The 21,642-nt window shown below is 41.4% G+C and overlaps 1 protein-coding gene across 1 annotated transcript in view; it reads left to right on the top strand.

Annotated features, from left to right (window-relative positions):
* Positions 1-21,082, top strand: part of flt4 (fms related receptor tyrosine kinase 4) — a 51,190-nt gene extending 30,108 nt beyond the window's left edge. The window contains exons 11-30 of the mRNA XM_037779785.1: positions 1,292-1,427; positions 2,764-2,872; positions 3,806-4,165; positions 4,712-4,858; positions 5,586-5,717; positions 6,232-6,338; positions 8,631-8,766; positions 9,245-9,349; positions 9,488-9,601; positions 10,846-10,934; positions 11,119-11,278; positions 11,384-11,478; positions 12,959-13,081; positions 13,164-13,275; positions 13,501-13,600; positions 13,845-13,950; positions 14,763-14,887; positions 17,953-18,073; positions 18,239-18,324; positions 20,497-21,082. Coding sequence (XP_037635713.1) covers positions 1,292-1,427; positions 2,764-2,872; positions 3,806-4,165; positions 4,712-4,858; positions 5,586-5,717; positions 6,232-6,338; positions 8,631-8,766; positions 9,245-9,349; positions 9,488-9,601; positions 10,846-10,934; positions 11,119-11,278; positions 11,384-11,478; positions 12,959-13,081; positions 13,164-13,275; positions 13,501-13,600; positions 13,845-13,950; positions 14,763-14,887; positions 17,953-18,073; positions 18,239-18,324; positions 20,497-20,719 — 2,686 coding nt within the window. The 3' untranslated portion in view covers positions 20,720-21,082. The remainder of the gene's footprint in view (positions 1-1,291; positions 1,428-2,763; positions 2,873-3,805; positions 4,166-4,711; positions 4,859-5,585; positions 5,718-6,231; positions 6,339-8,630; positions 8,767-9,244; positions 9,350-9,487; positions 9,602-10,845; positions 10,935-11,118; positions 11,279-11,383; positions 11,479-12,958; positions 13,082-13,163; positions 13,276-13,500; positions 13,601-13,844; positions 13,951-14,762; positions 14,888-17,952; positions 18,074-18,238; positions 18,325-20,496) is intronic.
* Positions 21,083-21,642: the final 560 nt, after the last annotated feature.

The raw sequence follows: 21,642 nt of genomic DNA, 5'->3' as shown, positions 1-21,642 counted from the left end.
TATGCTTTTGTGCTTTTCCCCTTTCCTTTAGTGAGTTATATAGTTTTTTGTGCATGTAAAAGGTCTGCAAAGTTACAAAGCCCAAAGTCCACACCAAAGGGAGTTACTCTCCCCCACAGAAACACTGCTCCTGAACTGCCTGAAACGCCTTGCTTGAAGTCCCGCCTTTTCTTCTGTAACGTGGTGATGTCACCAAGTAGCACATTTACATAATACCTGCCTACCGGCTAGTTTGGCACACACTCAAACAAAGCTAGTTAGAGCGGAGCTGGAGCGGAGTCCGAAGAGTTTGGTTCGGTTGACCAATCACAACAGAGTGGGCCAGCTGACCAATCAGAGCAGACTTGGCGGGCAGGTACTCAGACAGAGTGTTTCAGACAGAGGGTGAAAAGAGATGCTGCAGCACAGCCAGTATGCGGAAAATAAAGCATTTTTTTGAACATTAAAGCATGTAAACATGTTCAAACCCTAAATATAAGTATGAACCTGAAAATTAGCATAATATGTCCCCTTTAATTCATACAACAAACCAAAGTGTAAAAAACACAGGTTGTGTTTATGTGCTGGACTATTTCTTGGCCGGGATTGGCGACTTCTGTCAACATTGCCATTCCTACAGCCACACCGTTAGCATGGCTAAAAAAATATCAGAGTCTGCACTAAAAAACCTGACATACTGTATGTAAAGGTAGCTGCGGCCCTGTTAGAGGTTATGGGGAAGTCTGCAGGAAATGAATGTAAATCAATGCAATGCGGTTGTACTGATTATCATGACCAGCAATTTGTGGACAATAAAATATTCTGAGGGAATTAAAAGTGGTTTATTATTTAACAAATAATTGATTTTCTTTATAATAACAATAATTTTTATTTATTTATGAAGTATGTATACTGTCTGTACACTATGAAGAAAGTAAAATGAAACTGACCCTGATCACCTTCTGCTAATATCTGAGAGGTGCCTTTAGGAGAAAATGCAAAACAGAATTCCATTTCATGTTTCATTAGTTCTGCTATGATATTCACACTATGGATCTTCATAATAGAAATTGATAGTGATACCATAGTTTTTTTCCATTAGTTGCCAAGACATTTAGCATAATTGCCTTGGCTTTGGGATGCGAGCTTATGTTCGGGTCTGAAATGCAACCCAGTGCGTGACCAAAAAAAAATCTCATAAAACCTTGGGATGTCTGGTTTGATGTGCTTCTGAATTCTCCCCCACTGGCCGCTCTGTACTATGCATGTCAATGAGGGGAGATGTCATGAACGTGTCTGTGTTTCTATCCAGGGTCCGACGAGACAGGAAGGGCCGGAGTGACAGGAACGCAGACTGTCAGAACTGGCAGGACATTAACTCGGAAGACGCCATGAATGAAATCCAAGCTATTGAAACGTCGGTCGAAGTGGTGGATGGCCGACAAAAGGTTCATCACCGCTGTTTGATCTGATCCTTTGTAAAAGCCCACCTCCTCATGAATCACAATATTATAACATGACTACATTATAGATGATAGGATTAAAATTTCCATAATAAGGATGTAGCCCAGAAAAGAAGACATTTATGTAAGTGGACTTATCCGTGAATTGTGATGTTTTTATGCAAGCGTCCCAAATTCTGAGCCCCATAACAAAATTTGTCAATCATGAGCCATTTCCACGGCAGAAATATTTAGAACAGTCTTCCTCTGCAGACTTCCTGTAAGGACTGCTTATAAACACATCCAGACACGCATGCGAGGGGCGCATGTGCACACACACATGCCTGCACTGTACATAAACCACAACCATGAGAACTTACAGAAACACACATGCAAAAAAGTCCTGATGAGTTTTTCAGTCACGCCCAAGTGATTCAGGCCTGTCAGCGCAAGATCATGACTGCACTTCCTTTTAGAATATGTGTGTTTCCTTCAGATAAATTAAAGCAGCAGTGGGTAGAAATGGAGCAAATACGATTAAAACCGTTTTTTTTTTATTAAAACGGTCACTATATCCTGACAGTAGTGCATGAGACAGGTAATCTGAAAAAAAATCATGTGCCTCTGTGTCCTCCGGTGCTCCTAATAGCATCTGCAAGATTTAACAGACTGGAGGAAAACAACCAATCAGAGCCGAGCTGGAGCTTGCCGTCTCTGAGCAGCTGTCAATCACTCGCAAACGTCAATCAAACGGTCAAACTAAGCAGCGCTGATCAAATATGAATCAATATTCTGTTACTGTAATGCCTATTTCTCGCATAAAATGTTTTCAGAAACATCTTGTAGTGTACTGTTTAGCTGTAAAATTAGAAAGATGTGACCCGGCAGCCATGTTGAGATCAGTTTAGGAAATACCAAGCACCGCCCACCAGCCGGAGCAAACTTTCTCATTTTACAGCTAAACAGTACACTACAAGATGTTTCTGAAAACATTTGAGGCGAGAAATAGGCATTACAGTAACAGAATATTGATTTGAATTTGAGCAGCACTGCCTACTTTGAAAGTTTGATCGGAGTTCGCGAGTGAGTGACAGCTGCCTCCGTTGAATGAACAGCCAATAGGAACGCTCTCTCTCTAAAATGACCTGTGATTGGCCAAAGTCTCCCGTCACGGACTCAATTTTTTAAAGCCTGAAAACAGAACCATGAGGAGGAGCAGAAGTCTCTCAGGACACTTGAATTACAATATGCTGAAAGGTTATTATGGAATTTTTGCCCAATGATCAAAAACGTTCTACCTACTGCAGGTTTAAAGCCTCATGCACCTTTTCTCACCTCACAGATAGTGAGCAGGCTTCAGATCGGCAACGCCAGCGTGTCCGTCATCTACAAGTGTTCTGCTGAAAACAAGGTCGGCAAAGAAGAGCGGCTGATCTACTTCTATGTAACCAGTAAGTACGCTGGGTTAGATTTCACTTTGACAACATAAGAACACAGAATAATTAAAGGGTCTGTTTTGCCAAAATCCCTTCTGGTGGTATGTAGCCATGCAGATAATTGTGTCTGTCTCTGAAGTTCACCCCATTACAATGGTGATGAACAGTATTTGTGGCAGCATTAGAAAATTACATTTAGAAAATTCAGCAGCATTACTTTCTACATGGATGGATTATTGAATGTGGCACAAGCCCAGGGGGCATCATGGGATTTTAGTAAGTAAATGTTATTTTTTTGTAATTTGTGTAAACCAACCCTTTAAAGGTCCCATATTATAAAAAAGTGAGATTTTCATGTTTTTTTATTATAAAGCAGGCTTAAGTCCTATATAAATACTGTAAAAGTATCGAAACACTCAATCCACAGGGAAATACACACAGCCCGTATTCAGAAACTCTACATTTGAAACAAGCTGTCAGGATTTCTGCCCATTCGTGATGTCACGAATATACAATATTTAGACCCGTGACACAATTTTAAATGTAAACATTCTAAATGTGTCCCAGTTTATTCCTGGTTGCAGTGTATGTGAATGTCATCAGCTGACAGGAAGTACACATGGACCCAAGCTGTTGCCTAGCAATGCAATTCTGTTGCAATTCTGTTGCAATTCTGTTGCAATTCTGTCAAAATGCGCTAAAACGGAACGTTTCAGAGAGAGAGTAAATACAGGTATATTCAGGCAGACAGTATGAGGAAAATAAAGGTTTTTTTGAGCATTACAGCATGTAAACATGTTCTAGTAGAAACACAAAATACAAGTATGAACCTGAAAATGAGCACGATATGGGATCTTTAAGTAATATTTTTCATTAATGTCCAGTGTGCAAGCTCTGTCTTGTTAGGTTACCTAACCACCCCACCTGCCCTCCTCTGTATCATTAAAGCCATCCCCGAGGGGTTCAGCGTGGACGTTCAGCCCTCAGAGAATCCCCTGGAGCAGGACAGAGTGTCCCTGTGCTGCAGCGCTGACAATTACACCTACGAGCAGCTGCAGTGGTACCGCCTCGACCCCCGGGCCCTGCAGGACCAGCAGGGCAAGCCCCAGGAGCTGGACTGCAGGAGCGTGCATCTCTACGCGCACGCCCTCGACGGCCAGCTCTCCTTCCAGGACCACACCAACAGCTGGGTCCTGGACTTCACCCTCCCATCCGTACGGCTGCAGGATCAGGGTGATTACATGTGCGAGGCTCTGAGCAGGCGCAGCGGGGAGAAACAGTGCCTGTTCAGATACATCTCTGTGAAAGGTGAGAGATGAAAAGAGATGAAAGCTCCAGACACAGACACATCGCCTCCGCGTGGAGAGTAGTCTCTCTCAATCACAGCTAATTATAGAGAAAAAGCTGAACCCTTGGCGGCCGTAACACACATGCAGGTCACAGTGGAAGCTAGTGCTGAGATGCTGGAGGCTTTAAAATACTCACAAAAGCCCACGCAGCTCAATACCCACATCCATAGGTAATAGAGACAGAGTAGCTGGTGTTTTGCACAGCATCGACAGTGACAGAAAACAGAGCTGAGATGCTGCGGGGTTGAAATGCACAAACAAATTCCTGCTTCATTCATGTTGTGTGCTGTAACCTTACATCAGTGCCCGGGGAATAGATGTACAATTTAATGGGATTTTCTTTTACTTTTGCCCTTTTTTTTCAATCCAGTGAAACCTTTCGGTGAATATCATGTACATTTATGGTCCTTGGGTTTACACTGTTCACATCAGTCTTTTGTTGATTTCCTTTTCCCTCTCCTGCTCTCTCTCCCCTTTTGGCCTCTCTTTCTCTCTCTCTCTTTAGCCCCGGAGGCACCTCGATACAAGCTCAGCCTCACCAACCAGACAGTGAATGTGACTGAGTCTCTGCGGATGGAGTGCGACGTGGAGGGCAGACCTCTACCCCGCCTCTCCTGGTTCAAAGACAACCAGCCTCTCCACCAAATGTCAGGTACACCTACATGGGTGATGCACACGTTTACACAACAGTGCAGCCGCCCACCTGCCAACCCTCACATGCATGCACACACTCTCACCCAGTTACTCATAAAGTTTGCCCCTCTGGATCTTAATTTAGCAGGACTCCTATCTCAAGGGTATTACATTCCTGCTTCACAAAACAATAAGCTTTGTTAATATGTACCCAGAGAGCGACAACTCCTGCCAGATGTTTTTTTGTTGCACTTTCCGTCATGATAAATGGCAATACAGCTATTAAAAGCCAACAGGGGCGCACACAAACATACACAACCACCCATCAGCCCACCCACACACTCGTACCGTTGAACAAAAGTGTCAAACAGAACCAGCGACAAGAATACTTGCAGATACGGATGTGTTTGCTGCACATATGCACACCCACACACACGCATAAAACCCTGCAGGCCGATAGATACGGCTCATTAGCTTTCTCAGCGTGGATCTCTTCTTAACATCTGAAGGGGATGAGGGGAGGGGGAGGGGGTGGTCAATGCGGGTCTGAGTGACAGCTGATGCTCTGGGTTCAGTCCGAGGGGCTGCTGGGACATGTGGCTCGCCTCTCAGGGCGACGGGATTATAAATGAACACTATAGATTGGAGTCTAAAGGTGTGACAAGAATTCTAGAAATGTTGTTGAAAACGTTGCCTGATTTACAATGTGAGAGGTGAAGTTTGTGTGTGTGTGTGTCACTGTTCAGGGATCCAGCTGCAGGACTCGAACCGCACACTGAGTATCCAGCGGGTTACAGAGGAGGACGCCGGCCTTTACACTTGCACCGCCTGCAACCGGCGTGGTTGTGTCCACTCCTCAGCCGCCGTACGGGTCATCGGTGAGACAGCCACACACACAGAAACAGACCGTTGCATACAACCCCAAAGACACCTGAATCCACTCACCGCTGACAGGCTTTTTTTCGAGTGCCCTCAGGCGTGAAATCACAGTTGCCCTGGAGCTCACATCAAAAAGTACATGTCAGGATTTTAGCCATTCACCTCTCACACTTTACACTGCAGCTGTAGTTTTTGTGTTTTTGTTGTGTACAGCTCTCCACAGTCAAAATCAATGTCATTGACTGCAGGGACATTTCATATTCATATTGAGTGCATAAGTTAATGGGTTCGCTGGAAGTGTTTTCATAATGAATGGCTGAATTGATTAAACCACTGTTTAGCACATTGATGTAACCTAAAGGGTTCAATGTAAGGAGCGTGCAAGAATGATCAATAGTTTGTAATCTAGCACCCCCTACAGCTGGTAGAGAGTAATGTAATCAATGCGAGATTAAATAAAGAGAATAAAATGGTTTCAGATAAAACATCTATTATTTCTTTATTTCTATCCAGGTTCAAGTGACAAGGCCAACGTGGAGATCGTTATCCTCATCGGGACCGGAGTCATCGCCGTTTTCTTCTGGGCTTTGCTCATCCTCATCTTCTGCAATGCGAAGCGGGTCAGAGGGCGCCACTTTTCACCGTGTGTTTGTGTCTGTGAGAGAGACTGACAGACTGTGACGGAGACACTTTAACCTCTGACTCACAACGCGTCTGTCTGCGTTAGAGCACAACCTGTTTGATCTTTGAGAGAGTCTGCAGTCTACCCGCTGGGAGAGATACTCGTATCTGCTGCGAGCGAGTCCAATTAGGCGATGAGCGTCTGTAATGAGGCCCAAATTGCCTCTTATTTTTCCTCACTTGGTCACTTATTGGATCGTCTCACACAGTTGCTCTGCAGTGAAATTCACAGTGTGGTGCTGTCATTAACAAATTAATTAAGAGATGAGGCTTGTTATGCAGAGATGGCTCTCTTTCTCTCCTCTCTCTTACAGTAGCTCTAGCTTTTTGTCTCTTGCCCCTTTGTTCACTTGTGCCCTGGGCGAGGTCTTAAAATGGGCCAAAATCAACAACAACAACAAAAACAACATTTATTTAAAAGATAAGAATATGGAGACCTGGGGTAACCTGGCATTCTGAAGAAAACTGTTATCTCTGACAGGCAAAAATATACAGTACCCCAAAGATGAATATACAGCCAGTTACCTACTAAATATTAGCAGTATGTTAATATCTTTAATATTAATATAAATATACTGAACTTCATATATTAAAGGGATACTTCAGGTGCTTTGAAGTGGGGTTGTATGAGGTACTTATCCATAGTCAGTGTATTACCTACAGTAGATGACGGTCGGCACGCCCCCAGTTTGGAGAAGCAGACAGGAGCTACCGCACGGAAGCAAAGCAATGTACTGCTGTGGACGGGGCCGGCAGCAAAACGTATTTTAGCCACCTAAAAGAAAGGCCCGCCTAAAACAATCAATATCAGTTTGAGGGCACGCTATATTTAGAATATTTTCACCGCTTTACCTTGCCGTGAGACAGACGGGGAACTTAAGCCGTTGTATCCATCTATGCTCTCGTCAAACTCACCAGACTCCATTGAAAAAAATGGAGAAATGGAGATTTTTTTCTCGCAGAACTCAAGGTTTGCTGGTCTACCACTGCCTCGAGCGGTTAGTTTGTTCATGCTATTGTGTGTCTTTGGTGAATCCGAACTAACCAAAGTCACACAACTTGTTCTGCAACATAAAATTACTGTTTTTGTTTTTTTTCAATAGCGTCTGGTTGCTTTAGCGAGAGCATAGATAATGGCTTCAGTCCCCGTCGGAAACATAAATAGCTGTCTCATGCTAAGATAAACTGGTGAAAATATTCTAAATATAGCATACACTTAAACTGATATTGATTGTTTTAGGCGGGCCTTTCTTTTAGGTGGCTAAGGTACGTTTTGCTGCCGGCCCCGTCCACAGCAGTACATTGCTTTGCTTCCATACGGTGACTCCTGTCTCCTACGCCAAACTTGGGGCGTGCCGACCTTCATCTACTGTAGGTAATACACTGACTATGGATAAGTACCTCATACAACCCCACTTCAAAACACTCAAACTATCCCTTTAATATACAGCATCCCAAATTTTAAGGGCATATGGTGACAGAACGTGAAGTTATTTTTTTAAAATAATTAGTGCCACATCTAAAGACATATTTATTTTGTTACTGTCTCGACTGGATGTTTGTTATTTACTTCATTTAAAAGGTTGCTTAGTCATATGAGGGTAAACACATGCATAACAATGCCACTACTGTTAATACTATGAAAAAAACAACCAACCATTTATAAACTATAAACCGAGAACTCCCTTTTAATGATCTCACATTATATAATTAGATTATCAAGATGAAATAGTGGTTGGAAATTTGCTTTATGAATAATCTCACTGTATGGCACGGAGAGTGGGTTACCAATAGATCTCATTGTGTATGAAGATTTGAATAGTTAATGATGGTAACCGCTGTGCAATCTGTGAAATCCGTAAATTTATGACTGTACATGAAAGGAGACTGCAGATATAATGCACATAATCCTGCTGCTGGTGGCTACAGGTGTTTAACTACACAGTGTCATCATTATACTTATAACGCCCACGCCAGCAGCTGGCCCTGAAAGACATCCAATAGTGAAATGGTTACGCTTTTCATTTGTAAATGGATGAAAACTTTTCAGGAAATATGAAAATCAATTTAGCTTCCAGCTTAAAATCAGGTTGTATCATCCTGAGTATGATAGAAATGTTCCTACGTCTTAGAAGAGTGAAGAGAAAACGTCACAGCTGCCAGAACTACATGTTCAACACATACTAGAGTCATCGTTGTTGACATGAGCTCTCTGTCTCTCTGAACTCCAGGTTAACCCGGCAGACATAAAGACGGGCTATCTGTCAATCATCATGGACCCTGGGGAGGTGCCTCTGGATGAGCAGTGTGAATACCTGCCCTACGACTCCTCGCAGTGGGAGATCTCCAGAGACAGACTCCGACTGGGTGAGCGGTGGTGAAGGGAGGGAGAAAAGGATGGATGGACGTTTGGATAAACGAGTGAACGGGAGTGAGGGGGTTGTGAGTGAATAGATGGATGAAACTGAATTAGTTTTCCATTTCCAGAATCCTTAATGGCATGAGTTTGGACCGCAGCCAGCCGGGCAAAACTGCTGCCAAGTAAAGTGCTAATGTTAAATATGTGCTCATTCCCAGCACGGCTTTTTAAAAACGCCCCGAGGAAAAGCATCTGTTCCACGACGGCTCCCAACTCATGGGAACACGTTGTTTCCAAATGCTGCAATTGAGATTTTAATTCCCCCACCCTTCTCTCGTCTATATGGTTGCCAGATGCATTTACATTTTGCCACTGCTCCTGACCACGGCTGTTTGTGTATTCCATTGAGACTCAAACCAAGTCTGCATAGATCAATGAGCATGAATATTCTGTGGGTTTTTTTTCCTGTTCTCTCTCCTGACACAGGAAAGGTTTTGGGCCACGGCGCATTTGGAAAAGTAATCGAAGCATCAATCTACGGCATCAGCAAGAGCAACAGTTTGGACACAGTGGCTGTCAAGATGCTGAAGGGTGAGATCTGTCTTTGTGTGTGAGTAAGGAGCCGCTGATGCACAAAGTTAGCTAAGCGGCTCTGATATATGTAAAATATGACCTGGTAGATAAACAATGCAAACATAAACAATAAGATTTATATGCATAATGTTTCAGACGGATCCACAGCCAGTGAGCACAAGGCCTTGATGTCAGAGTTAAAGATACTGATTCACATTGGTAACCATCTGAATGTAGTGAACCTGTTGGGAGCCTGCACCAAACCAAATGGTGAGTACAGATTTGTATGTATTATATTTCATACGTGTGTGTTTGATGTCATATACTGTATGTTAACATAGATGTAACTGTGACACCTCATGAAAAATGATTAACCCATTTGGGCCCACAACTGACATTTTGAATTTCCTGTCGTGGAAGTGTTCTCTGGGCTCGCCTAAAAAGAATCGGTCAATGCGTTTGGCTGAAAAGTGAGTTTTTCTTATCATACTATATCTAGTCTTTGGCCACATGGGACAGCTGTTTTTGTAACGGACTCCATTATATTTTAGTAATCCCATGTGCCCAAATACTATATATAGTATGATAAGAAAATGGCTGTATCTCAGAAAGTACAAGTAACACAATCAAGTATTTGGTATCTATGGACTCATAACAAGTTGAATATCAAATATATGCACTCATATGCAGTGTAAAAAAAATGATATGAAAAAGATTTGATAAACACAATGTTGGTGATTTTCCTCATTTTTCAAAAATCCTGACTTTGACTATTAATAAAAGTGTATTTTTTCCTGTGAACTAAACATTTCAAAGTTGCACTGTTAGATATTTGCCCAAAGTATGTTAATACCAAATTTCAAGACTTTTGACCAATTAGTTAGTTTCAACGTCTAATCGTTGCTCTTCTTCGTCTGTATGAAAAATATGTTGTCATGATTTTTTAGACTCTTTCCTTTGGCATATTTAATTGAAATTCAGGTAAAATATTAGTGTTTTTTTAAACATACACCTGTAATTTGGGTACAGATGATTTCTTTTTAGCTCTGCTGTTTGTCCTGTTGAGTGAAATCCTTTTTCTATGGGTGTTTACATTATTTTGTCCACCCCCTGCAACCATTTTTTTTAGAGCAACCCAACTGGGAAAGTCAAACAGTCGCCTCTGTTTTTCTTTGACGCCACTAATTTTATGCTCGTACATCAATTTGACCTATAGAGCACATTTTTTTGAGGGGCGCACATCTGGATCAGTTTAACCCTGTTTACCCTGATACACAAAAACAGCAGTTTAACCCCGCAGCTAATCCCAGCCAGGAAACGCTTACAGAATGCCAGCTCTCGCTATTTTAATAATTTAATAATTATAATAAGGTGTGAAAAAACAAGAGACAGAGATGATTTGAATGAATTTTATCAAGTAGAAATACAATGTAAAGTGTGTTGCAATATAGGTAGCTTTTTTCCTACAGTACTCTCATGATAAAAGCTGACAGTTGAAGTGTTTGTATCACCAGGTCCGCTGATGGTGATAGTGGAATACTGCAAGTACGGGAATCTGTCCAACTTCCTACGAGCCAAGAGAGAGTTCTTCCTCCCGTACAGGGTATCCAAAACACTAAAAACACTGAAGCACTGTCTGCTGTTTTCCATTTGTTTCTTCTGCTGCGATAATGTGACTGCAGAGAAAATCTTCTTTGCTTTGTTTCCTTTATTGAACAGCATTTTCTAACTCTTTTTTTTTTGGTATTGATTTCGGAGATGACACATTGAATTGTTTCCTCAAACAGGATCGCTCTCCTAAAACTCAGAGCCAGGTGAGACGGATGATTGAGGCGGGTCAAATGGACCAAAGAGCTCGCCACCCTCCTTCTCCACCCTCCTCCCCGCTCACCAGTCCTCAGAGTCCGTCGCCCAACACGCCCAATGAGACTCCTGCTGTGGAGAAAAGTAAGTAATTCACAAGATCAGATTATTTAAATTGTTGTTTCGTTACAGTTGTAGTTTAATTTCTCCTTCTTTTTCTCTCCGTTCCCCTCATCTTTCTCTCTCCAGTGGAGGACTTGTGGAAAACTCCTCTAACGATAGAAGATCTAATTTGCTACAGCTTCCAGGTGGCACGTGGGATGGAGTTCCTGGCCTCCAGAAAGGTTAACTGTCAACATTACAAAGAGCATTAGTGAGGAAGCTGTGGTGAATTGTCACCACAGATTGGTGTCAGAGGCAGTAGGTTATAGCCTGGATCATTCAGCTTTTCAGTTTTGTGCTTGTTAATTAACCACGTGACAATAAACTAGAGCTAGATCCCATACTGCATACTAATGCTAAACAGGTTTTGAGTAGGGAGTGTGTTTACACAGGAGATTAGATAATTAAGTTAAATATATTCCATAATAAATCCAATTGATTTGTTTTCATGTGCTGTTGAAGGACACTACCAACCCATAATGCAATGCACCCACGAAATTAAGAAGCTCCTCACAGCTGTAAAGCATTAAAACAAATTGTGGATGTTTAATTAGGAAACAAAAATGCAACTTTGGAAAAACATGTTGCTTCCTCTTTGGTGTTTAATTGGCAGTGGCCTCTGCCAAATTAATTAAATGCATTCATTTCTGATAGTCTACAAGAAATTAATGCACTTTAACATCTTGGACTCGCTACAAAAACAGCATACCATGAAAATGTGTATATACAGATTGAATCAGATTAGAAAAAAGATTTAAAAAATATAATTCTGTAATAAAAAATAGCGGATTCAATTATATTTAAAATGTAATGAAATGAAACTAAATGAAATCAAGTAAAAAATAATTATAATATAATAATTAAATTGACTCATAAATTGAATTAAATTAAATACAAATTTTGATTAAATCTAACTTCAAAATTAAGTTAATTGGATTAAATTAAATTTAAATAAATAATTATACCAAACATTTAATTAAATAAAAATATAGAAAATGACAAACTTATTTCATTTGGTGATTATTTAATGTACAGGTAATGTACTTTCAAACAAATGTAGATCTAAAGAGGGCATATTTGGTTTGATTTTTGCTTTTCACAGATAGCTGAGATTTTTTAAGTTCATCAGCACTTTAAAACACTGTATCCAAATAGTGAAGAGTTGCACAAACTGTGGTTTCGAGTTGTTGTTGAGCTGATCTCTCATATGAATCCGCTGGTAATCGGGTGAATAATGACATTAAAATGGTGACAACGAAAGCGGCTATAATTTATAATGAATATCAACAATCTGAGCGGATGACTCATAGTCGTGACCCCGTAGGCACATTTACTCGACAGCTTCGTGAATGATGTCGATCTCCTGCACTGCTTCCACAGAGCTCAGTCTGGCCGAGACATAATCCAGTCCCAGTTACAAACTGGCACAGAGACGAACACAAACACACATACCTACACACACACACACACACCTACACACCAAGATTTTAAGGGAACAGATTATTAAAATAACCAAATTGCTATTTACTTACTCCAAATCATATCTGTAATTCACCCATCAGAGCACACAAGGTTGAAACAATGCATGCACATATAATTGCACACACACACACACCTGTCTGCAGCGTTATGATGTATGTGTGGTTGTGTGTGTACCCACAGTGTATCCACAGAGACCTGGCAGCCCGGAACATTCTCCTGTCAGAGAGCAACATCGTGAAGATCTGTGACTTCGGCCTGGCCAGAGACATATACAAAGACCCCGACTACGTCAGGAAAGGCAATGTAGGACATCCTCCTCACACTCACTATTTCCACGTTTATTATCAGTCTGTGGGGAAACATTAAACTCCCAATGTTCTCTCAGGCTCGCCTGCCTCTAAAGTGGATGGCTCCAGAGAGCATCTTTGACAAAGTGTACACCAGCGGGAGTGACGTGTGGTCTTTTGGAGTTCTCCTCTGGGAAATCTTCTCACTGGGTAAACACACTCATTTCATCATTTGTATAAAAAAATCAAAGGGTTTTGAATATGATCTCCTCCACAAGTGTCCATCAATCTCTGTCCCTGCCACGAGCAATTAGGAAACAAAACTTTTTAGAGGCAGAATAAATCTTCATCACTGTTATCCAAAAAACACAGTAACTTGTTTTTCCTATCTGTGGCATGTTAATTAATGTTCCATCTTCTTTTGTCCGCCCTCAGGCGCGTCTCCGTACCCGGGTGTACAGATTGACGAAGACTTTTGCAAACGATTGAAAGATGGCGTGAGGATGAGGTCACCGGAGACCGCCTCCCCTGAAATGTAAGCGTAGGCTTTGATTCATTCTCTCTCTCAGCTTTTGCTTTCAAATACGATTTATAGTCCTTTAACTTCTTGAGCCAATCCTGAAGGCACGCAACAATATACCCTTAAATATCATAACTTTGACTAACTTATACATTTAAATGAGGATAATAGTGTCACATTTGCAGCCATATCAGTGAGTGAGAGAAGTTGCAAACCTCAGTGTGGTGCTTGTTGTGACTGTGCTGCCCTCTGCTGGTAGATACGGCATCATGCTGGCCTGCTGGCACGGTGAACCCAAAGAAAGACCAAACTTCCCTGCCCTGGTGCAGATCCTGGGAGACCTGCTGCAGGACAACAGCCTACCTGTAAGTTCACTGCTGGGGAGACGATGACCCAATCCTAATGTCCACACTCACAGACTCACAGACTTTGAGGCGCATTACTGCAACCTCTATGAGGGTTTAGGGCTGTCCCACGGTCAAATCATCAAGTGCCTGAGGGCTCTCTCACAGACATTTTGCGCCCTTTATGAACACTTTCCATAAGTCCACATTTCTGCAGACTTTGTCTGAGGGAGTTACCCACAATTCACAGCTTTGGGACATTAAACACGGGGCTACACCAAAGGAAGCCCGGAGGCGTTAAAGAAAGGTGAACAAAGAGGATGGCACATGGGTGTTCAGTTTGGCATATTAAATTTACACAGAAGCATTAAGGATTTAAGATGGATCATAAAACACACATGAAATCAGAGGAATGTAAGCACAGGCTACGGAATATTACTCACCTGGTTTATTCATCAACCATTTCTTTTGCTTAATGATTCTGTTTTGACAAAAACAAGTAAATTTGATTAGTCTACCTCTCGTCTCGTAAGACAAGAGCCTGGAAGACATTCAAATCAGGCAGTAAAAATGCGTAAAATAAAAACCTGCAATTGGCGTCGTCAAGGTAATGTGATATGTTGCTGCAAAGTGCTGTCCCATTCGTATTTATACCATTTCAAGCCTCTCACACTCAACCATTTAAAAGGGGACATCAGTCAAGTCCCTGATGGTCCAGGGCTTTAGGCCTTCGGGGGGACATTGGGATTGGGCCATTAATTCTAGCATGTGTAATTGAGTTTTGTAAAGAGTTTTCAGGTCTTGATTGAAATCGTCTCTGTTTCCCCCATCAGGATGGGAAGGACTACATCCCTCTGAACCACTCACAGAGCTCAGAGGATGATGGTTTCTCACAGGCCTCATCACGCCCTCCATCTGAGGAGGAACTGAGACTGGCCTGTAACACTCTACCCACCAGGTACTAACATTTATATAAGGGATAATGTACAGCGAGCCGGTAATTGTTGTGAAAGAATCCCCTCCGATTCGAGTCAGGGTCTCTCATCGCCCTGAAGGGGATTCTTTCACAACAATGACCCGCTAGCTGTACATTATCCCGCTTATTACACGGCTAATTACTGAAGAAATCAATATTTTGACACAAAAACGGTCCACCAGAGTCCGACATCAGAGCAGCACCCATAGCAACGGTCTGCTATACAGAAATTACAGACCGCAGAACGCCGTGATTGACCAATCAGAATCAAGTACTCAACACCTCCGTGTAATAAATAAATATATATATACATAAATACATCCTGTATTCTGTAAAGCCTCTGAACATCACACATGTGTTTTCACTGCTGATTAGACCTCTGCTCAGCTTGAAGGTGAGCGCAGCCATGATGGGAATTTATTGGCTCACAAATCTTCATTTACCAATAAGAATGAGAAAGGTGTAATTTGTCCCACTCTAAAAGGTTCAACAAAGCTAACAGGAGACTCAGGAAGATGATCAATTCGTTTATTCACACCCACACAGTCCTGAGAAGAGGTCTAATCAGCCAGATTAACTGAAAACACTTGTGTGGGTGATCAGAGGCTTTAAAAGCCCTGAAAATCAATTTTCTAAACAAAGACTTTTACTATGAGCAACGTGTTTCTGCCAAAGTTAGAACGGTTTTGGTTATTTCACATGGGAGATTTTGTGTTTTTGTCTGAGCTCCTGAAGAGGGCCCAAGTGTGCAACAAAAAAATACTTAACTGCAGGACACAAAGGAGGTCTGCACACCGTTAAGCTCCAAATAAATAGTTTATTTCTCTTTTTCTGTTTTCAAGGCAATATTTCGATCAATAAGCTCTTCCCCAGGCAAGTGTGAAAGAGGAAAACAGGCCATTTCTTCTGGAGGCTGTAATCAACTCAAATCATTATCACCTGCTGGTCAGAAAACAGCAGGGAGAAACAAAGCACCACAAGATGAAAGATCACAGTACAGAAAACAGAAACACCAGGAAATCCAGTAGAAAACAAATAGAATACAATGTTAAATATGGCAGAACCTGAAAAACACATTGTGGTCGCTTGATAAGAAGGTAGTGGAAAAATGTGTCTAGTTATCAATACATTCACAGACAGATGCCACAAAGGCTTAAATACAAATGTAAACAGGCAGGCAAAGAGCCTATAGGCTAATCATAAAACCCATCTACTATCAGGTCTCTGCTTTGTCTGAGCTCCTCTCACTGGTTGGACGTAGGCAGGACTTGGTAGGAAGAATATTGTACTTCTATTCACCAATAAGGGTTCAGAAACATTGAATGAATGTAAATGTGCTGACAAGGGGTCCTTTTCATGTGCTAAACGTCTCCTTGATTCCTTTCCTCGACTCCTCTCCTCGCGTCTTACTCCCTCCCACCTGAGATGTGAGGCGAGGAAAAGATGCAAGGAGAGAAGAAACGAGGAAATGTGTTTTTAGAGACATTAGATGTTTCCTCTGAAGTGAAGCGACGTCTGTTTCTGATGACGGCAGCAGCTGATCACAGCTGGATCAGCTGTCAGACGGCTTTAACAGCTGTAGAAACTTTTGATGGAGTTTGTGTCTGAACTGTTAATATTAATAAAGACACACAGTTCTTCTCAGTGGCAGAGCAGCAGTGTTTTCTCTCTGTAGCCTGTTACCTGCACATGAATAACAACCTGCAGTCTGTATTTATACTGTGTCCTGCTTAGAGGCTCAGGAACCATTTCTACTGGCACAATGCCTTTATATTATTTATTCATTACTAGCGTCCATATTTGTTGATATTTTGACTGTAAATTCATTATTTAATAACCCAGACGGAATAATATATTCTGTCTTTTGAACGCTGGAAAAGATTTATTAGGCTAAATGTTTCAGGGAAAATTGAAATGATATATATGACTAAATGGAAATGACGATAAATTATGTAAAAAGTTTTTCCTGACAGACGGACTCTTACCTGCACTTGTAGGCATAAACAGAAATCTTAAAGGAGCAGTGTGTAGGATTTAGTGGCATTTAGCAGTGAGGTTGCAGATTGCAACCAACTGAATACCCCTTCGCTCACCTCTCCCTTTCCAAGTGTGTCAAAGACACTATGGCGGCCTTAAAAACGCAAAAGTCTCTCTCTAGAGTCAGTGTTTGGTTTGTCCATTCTGGGCTACTGTAGAAACATGGCAAAGCAACATGACGGACTCCTCGAAGAGGACCTGCTCCCTATATAGATATGAAGGGCTCATTCTAAGCTAATGAAAACACAATGATTCCTAGGTTCAGGTGATTATACACTAATGAAAACATAGTTATGAATACTATATTACATTTTCTGCTAATGAATCCCCTAAAATCCTACACACTGGTCCTTTAAATGAGCAAGGTCCAGCTACTAAATTAGTACAGCTACTCAATTGACCTCGTGGTGAGGTTGTTTTATAACTCTTGTCCGACTGCTATCAAATCACAAAGCCCTACTCCCATTGTTTACTTTAGGTTTTAAGGAAATTGTCATTTGAAAAGCAAACATATGATTTTACAAGCCATTATGGAAAAACTCTGAGATAAAATAACGTTTAAAGCTTCTTCTTTTTTTTTTTCCACATTGTGTTAATGACCTGACACACACTGTCAGACTGTGACATAATGGAAAAGAGAAGTGTATTTCAAACCTTTGGATAAGATAATTCTGTTGGTTATAAGATGTTTTATGGGACGGGAAAACATTTTTATTACCCAGATGTATCATTGTGTCTGTATTTTCAAATGTGATTTGATTTATCTTTTATATTGAATAGTTTCAGCCTATAGACTCTCACTGATAATGAATCAAACCAGACCACTGACTGAAAAAGTCACACAACTGACAACCTATTCATAACAAAAGAATCTAAATATAAAATGCTATTTATTTCACTTTTTCTTTTTTTTTTTTTACCGTTATCTTCTCAGTCTCCTGGTATTTGTATGTCAGCAGTAGAATCTATCATGTATTAATCTGATTATCCTTTCTCCACCTCTTGATCAGGTATTATAACTGCGTGCCCTTTGGCGGCTGTGTATTTGTGGGACCCGCCCCAGGCGGCCAGCCCACGGTGAAGACATTTGAAGAGTCGCCCCTGGAGATGCATCCACAGAAAGCTACTCAAGTAAGCATCTTTATCTTCTTAGCAACTGTTGAAAATGTGACATTTGGCGAATGGCATTCGGGAATTTTTCTCTGCTGGTAATCACCAAGAATAGTTTTTGCACACAGCAGCGGGGTCAACCAAAGAATTTAATTCACATGATGTCCAACTGTGTCTTTTTCCCAGGATAACCAGACAGACAGCGGGATGGTTCTGGCCTCCGAAGAATTACAGAGAATTGAACACAAGCACAGGGGCGCCGTCTCCAAAAGGTTAATCATACGCACAGCTTTGATCCATATTGCTGTCTGAAACTGAACGTGACGCACAAGCAGCCAGTAAACAGACACAGTGCAGAGTCAATATGAGAAAACAGTCATTCTCTCCTCTCATGTAGAATCACAGCTTTATATGAAGTGAAACTAAGCAGAGGGATTTATGCATGGGTAAGTAGGAGTAAGCAACAGTCTGAGTCATTTGAACCCAGTTCGCATATTCATCAAAGTTTTGGGAATTAGGCTCAACAGTGATCAAAAGAGCAGTAAAAAGTTCTGTGCTAAAAGTGAAGAATCTGGCTACTCACTCCTACTTACAGCAACGATGTGGGAGGAACCTTTAAGAGCAGCTCTGAAGTGATTGCATGATTAACCACGCGTACACTCAGAGCAGGAAAGAAAATCAGATAAAAGGATTTTTACCAACCTCTGCCCCCATTGTTCATCAAACCACAAAATAAATCTAGTTCCACATTTGACAAGGAAGGTAAAAAAGTGTCTGGATATAACAGTTTACCAGAGAGAAGCAGCTAGAACTGGCAAGATATAAACTATCCTACCCTGACACACTGATTTGGATAATACATTGTTCATTATTTCCACCTCAGGTTACTCTTAACCACCTTGAGAAACCTTAAGGAATATTTTCTTCTTCTAAGTAAAAGGAAATCTGATAAATAGCTTTTATTCTTATGTTTGAGAGTACTGACACATACAGGATAAGGCTGGCAATATCCAATATGTTTGTTATTGTCAACAAATCTCACGAAAAGACCAAAACCAGCAATGTGTGAGCCTGTCTATCAATACATTTTTTTGTAGCTAACCAGGAAGTTAGTGTCTCCCTGGTTACCTCGACAAAAAGCCAATGGGATTTTTCCATTGGCTTTTTGGATTATTGCAGTAAATAAGCTCTGTGGCAAACATACGTTTATGATACTGAAACGTTTTGTTCAGCAAGATAATCTTTATGAATGAACATCGCTTTTATGATTTTTGAAGTGTGAATTCAATCCCCAGAAGTAAAAAGCTAACAATAGGCTATAAAGGAACTACACCAAGGTCGCATCAGTGCGAGTATACACAACAAGGCTGTAAAGGCGGAGGAGTCGGCGTGATGACGTTTAGTAGTCTCATTTAGCCACTTGTTAACAACCGCCCTTTATACGACATATAAAAGCTTCAAAATTCACGAACCTTGCGTTAACCACAGACCTTATTTCAGGCATCTAACTAAAACCCATCTACTTCGAGACGAGAGAACCATAAGTGCTAAAATGCTACCTCATTTCCTGGTTTTAGGACTCATTCCTGTAGCACTCTATAGGCCCTTTTCACAACATCCCTTGACATGTCATTGCAGGCTGAACACAGGTGTTATTAATAACATTAATAATTATAGCCCTGATCCATTGAGGAGTGCCAGGCCATGGTATTGTGCATGCTGTTCTCACTGAAAATGACTGTGACACTAAATACAATAGAACCATAATTAATCTGATCAATCACACCTGTGTCTACCCACCTATGACATGACATGGCTTTCACATGACATGGCTTTCACATGACATAGCTGCTGTGAAAAGGGGTTATACCTTCTGACTTTCCCAGCCTGTCTGTGGCACTCAAGAATAGTTTCATTGTTTAGAAAAAGGGCTAAATAACTTCCTCTATCAGCTTGGCACTGTGGCTTTTAATCAACCATTACTAAAACAGAGTAAATAGTGTGTATGTTGGGGACTATTTTTAGCGAGTGAGTATTTATGGTACCGGATGACTCAAAATAAACTACATGGGAACACATTCAGCCAGTGCAACAGTATGGCTCTCTGATGTGTTTTTAATAGCTTTTGGACAACAAATGAGCTCTGTGTTACAGACACAGGGGATACTTGTTAGTGGAATCAGTTGGTCTTTTCATGAGATGTGTTGACAATAAGAAAAGTACAGGATCACCAGACTAAATGTACACTTTTAGCAGTTATAGGTTCAGAGCTTAAAGATGGACATGAGTTACATGTTGAGAAACAATTGTTTGTGAACTCAAACTGTCCAACATACTATACATAACATACTATTTGTAGACTGTATATGCCCTAAACAGCATACTGTGCTGCCTCAGATGTCACTACTTGACAATAATGCTGTTTTTTTTGGTTCTCCTCCCAGTCGTATGGGCAGCAGCAGCAGCACAGAGCCTCTGACAGCCTCCCAACATGGTTCCCTGGGGCGAAGCAGCGGCGCCGGCAGCTCCAGGCACCGTCCCAACTTCTTCAGCCAGCTTTCAGGACAGACCTTCTACAACAACGAGTACGGACACCTGTCCGAGGACGGCTTCTGCGACTTCTTCTCCTCGCCTGACACCCCCTGCCTGGCCTCCTCCAACGTGTAATCTAACCAAAGATGTAGCTCGAGATAATGGAGAGGGTTAAAAAAAAAGGGGGACAGCTCAGGTTGAGGAAAGCGTGTAGGATTTAGTAACATCCCAGTAGTGACATAATCAGGTTATAGATCCTTGTGGCCTGAGCTGACCTCTACTCATGTCTCGGGCTGCTGCCTCAACAACAGACTGAGCTATATGTGCCTGAAGTTCCTCGAACCAGCCACTGGGTGGCAGCATTATGACAAAAAACAAACCCTAAGTATTTTCTATTCACACATTTATATTTTTATCATTTATATACAGAGTATTCTTCCTTCATTTGTACAAATTATGACTCATATGGGAAGAAATAAAGAAATTTATCTTCTTCTTCTTCTCTCTCTGATTAATATGAAGTTAAATCTGTCATTATTCCAGTAAAGTACAAGTTTTTAGTGCTGTGATGAATTACAGGTCAACAGCATCAAGCTCTGTGATTATCCACATAATGTCCTAATCAACGAAAACAAGCAGTTATTTGTGGATCTGTGTCATTTAGTGGAGGCGTAGACGCTTGGTTAAGCGACACCATGAACAAGGGTTAGGTGACGGAAGTAAACAAGAGAGATGTGGGGCGAATAAAAAAAAAAAAAGGAGTGAGTCACACTAAGCACCTCTTATCAGAGCTGGGCGTAAGCATGATGACAGCTGTGACAGTTTAACACCCTCTTACATGCTCACATCACAAAATGACAACCTGCAGCGTGTTGACTCTGGCTGCCAGCTGAGGGAAATGAGCAGCGTCTGGGCACAAAGTCCACTTCAAACACACACAATTACAGCCAGTGGAGATTAGTTAATGTTTAAAATCAGAGGTGCAAAGGTTTCAGTTTCTATGAATAATTGTTGATAAGGGTACCTGGATAAAATTCAGGTCAATATTTGTCTTATAA

Source organism: Sebastes umbrosus, chromosome 9, assembly GCF_015220745.1.
Source record: "Sebastes umbrosus isolate fSebUmb1 chromosome 9, fSebUmb1.pri, whole genome shotgun sequence".
NCBI lineage: Eukaryota > Metazoa > Chordata > Actinopteri > Perciformes > Sebastidae > Sebastes > Sebastes umbrosus.
Note: the sequence above shows the minus strand (reverse complement) of the source record. Positions and strands in the feature narration are given on the sequence as shown.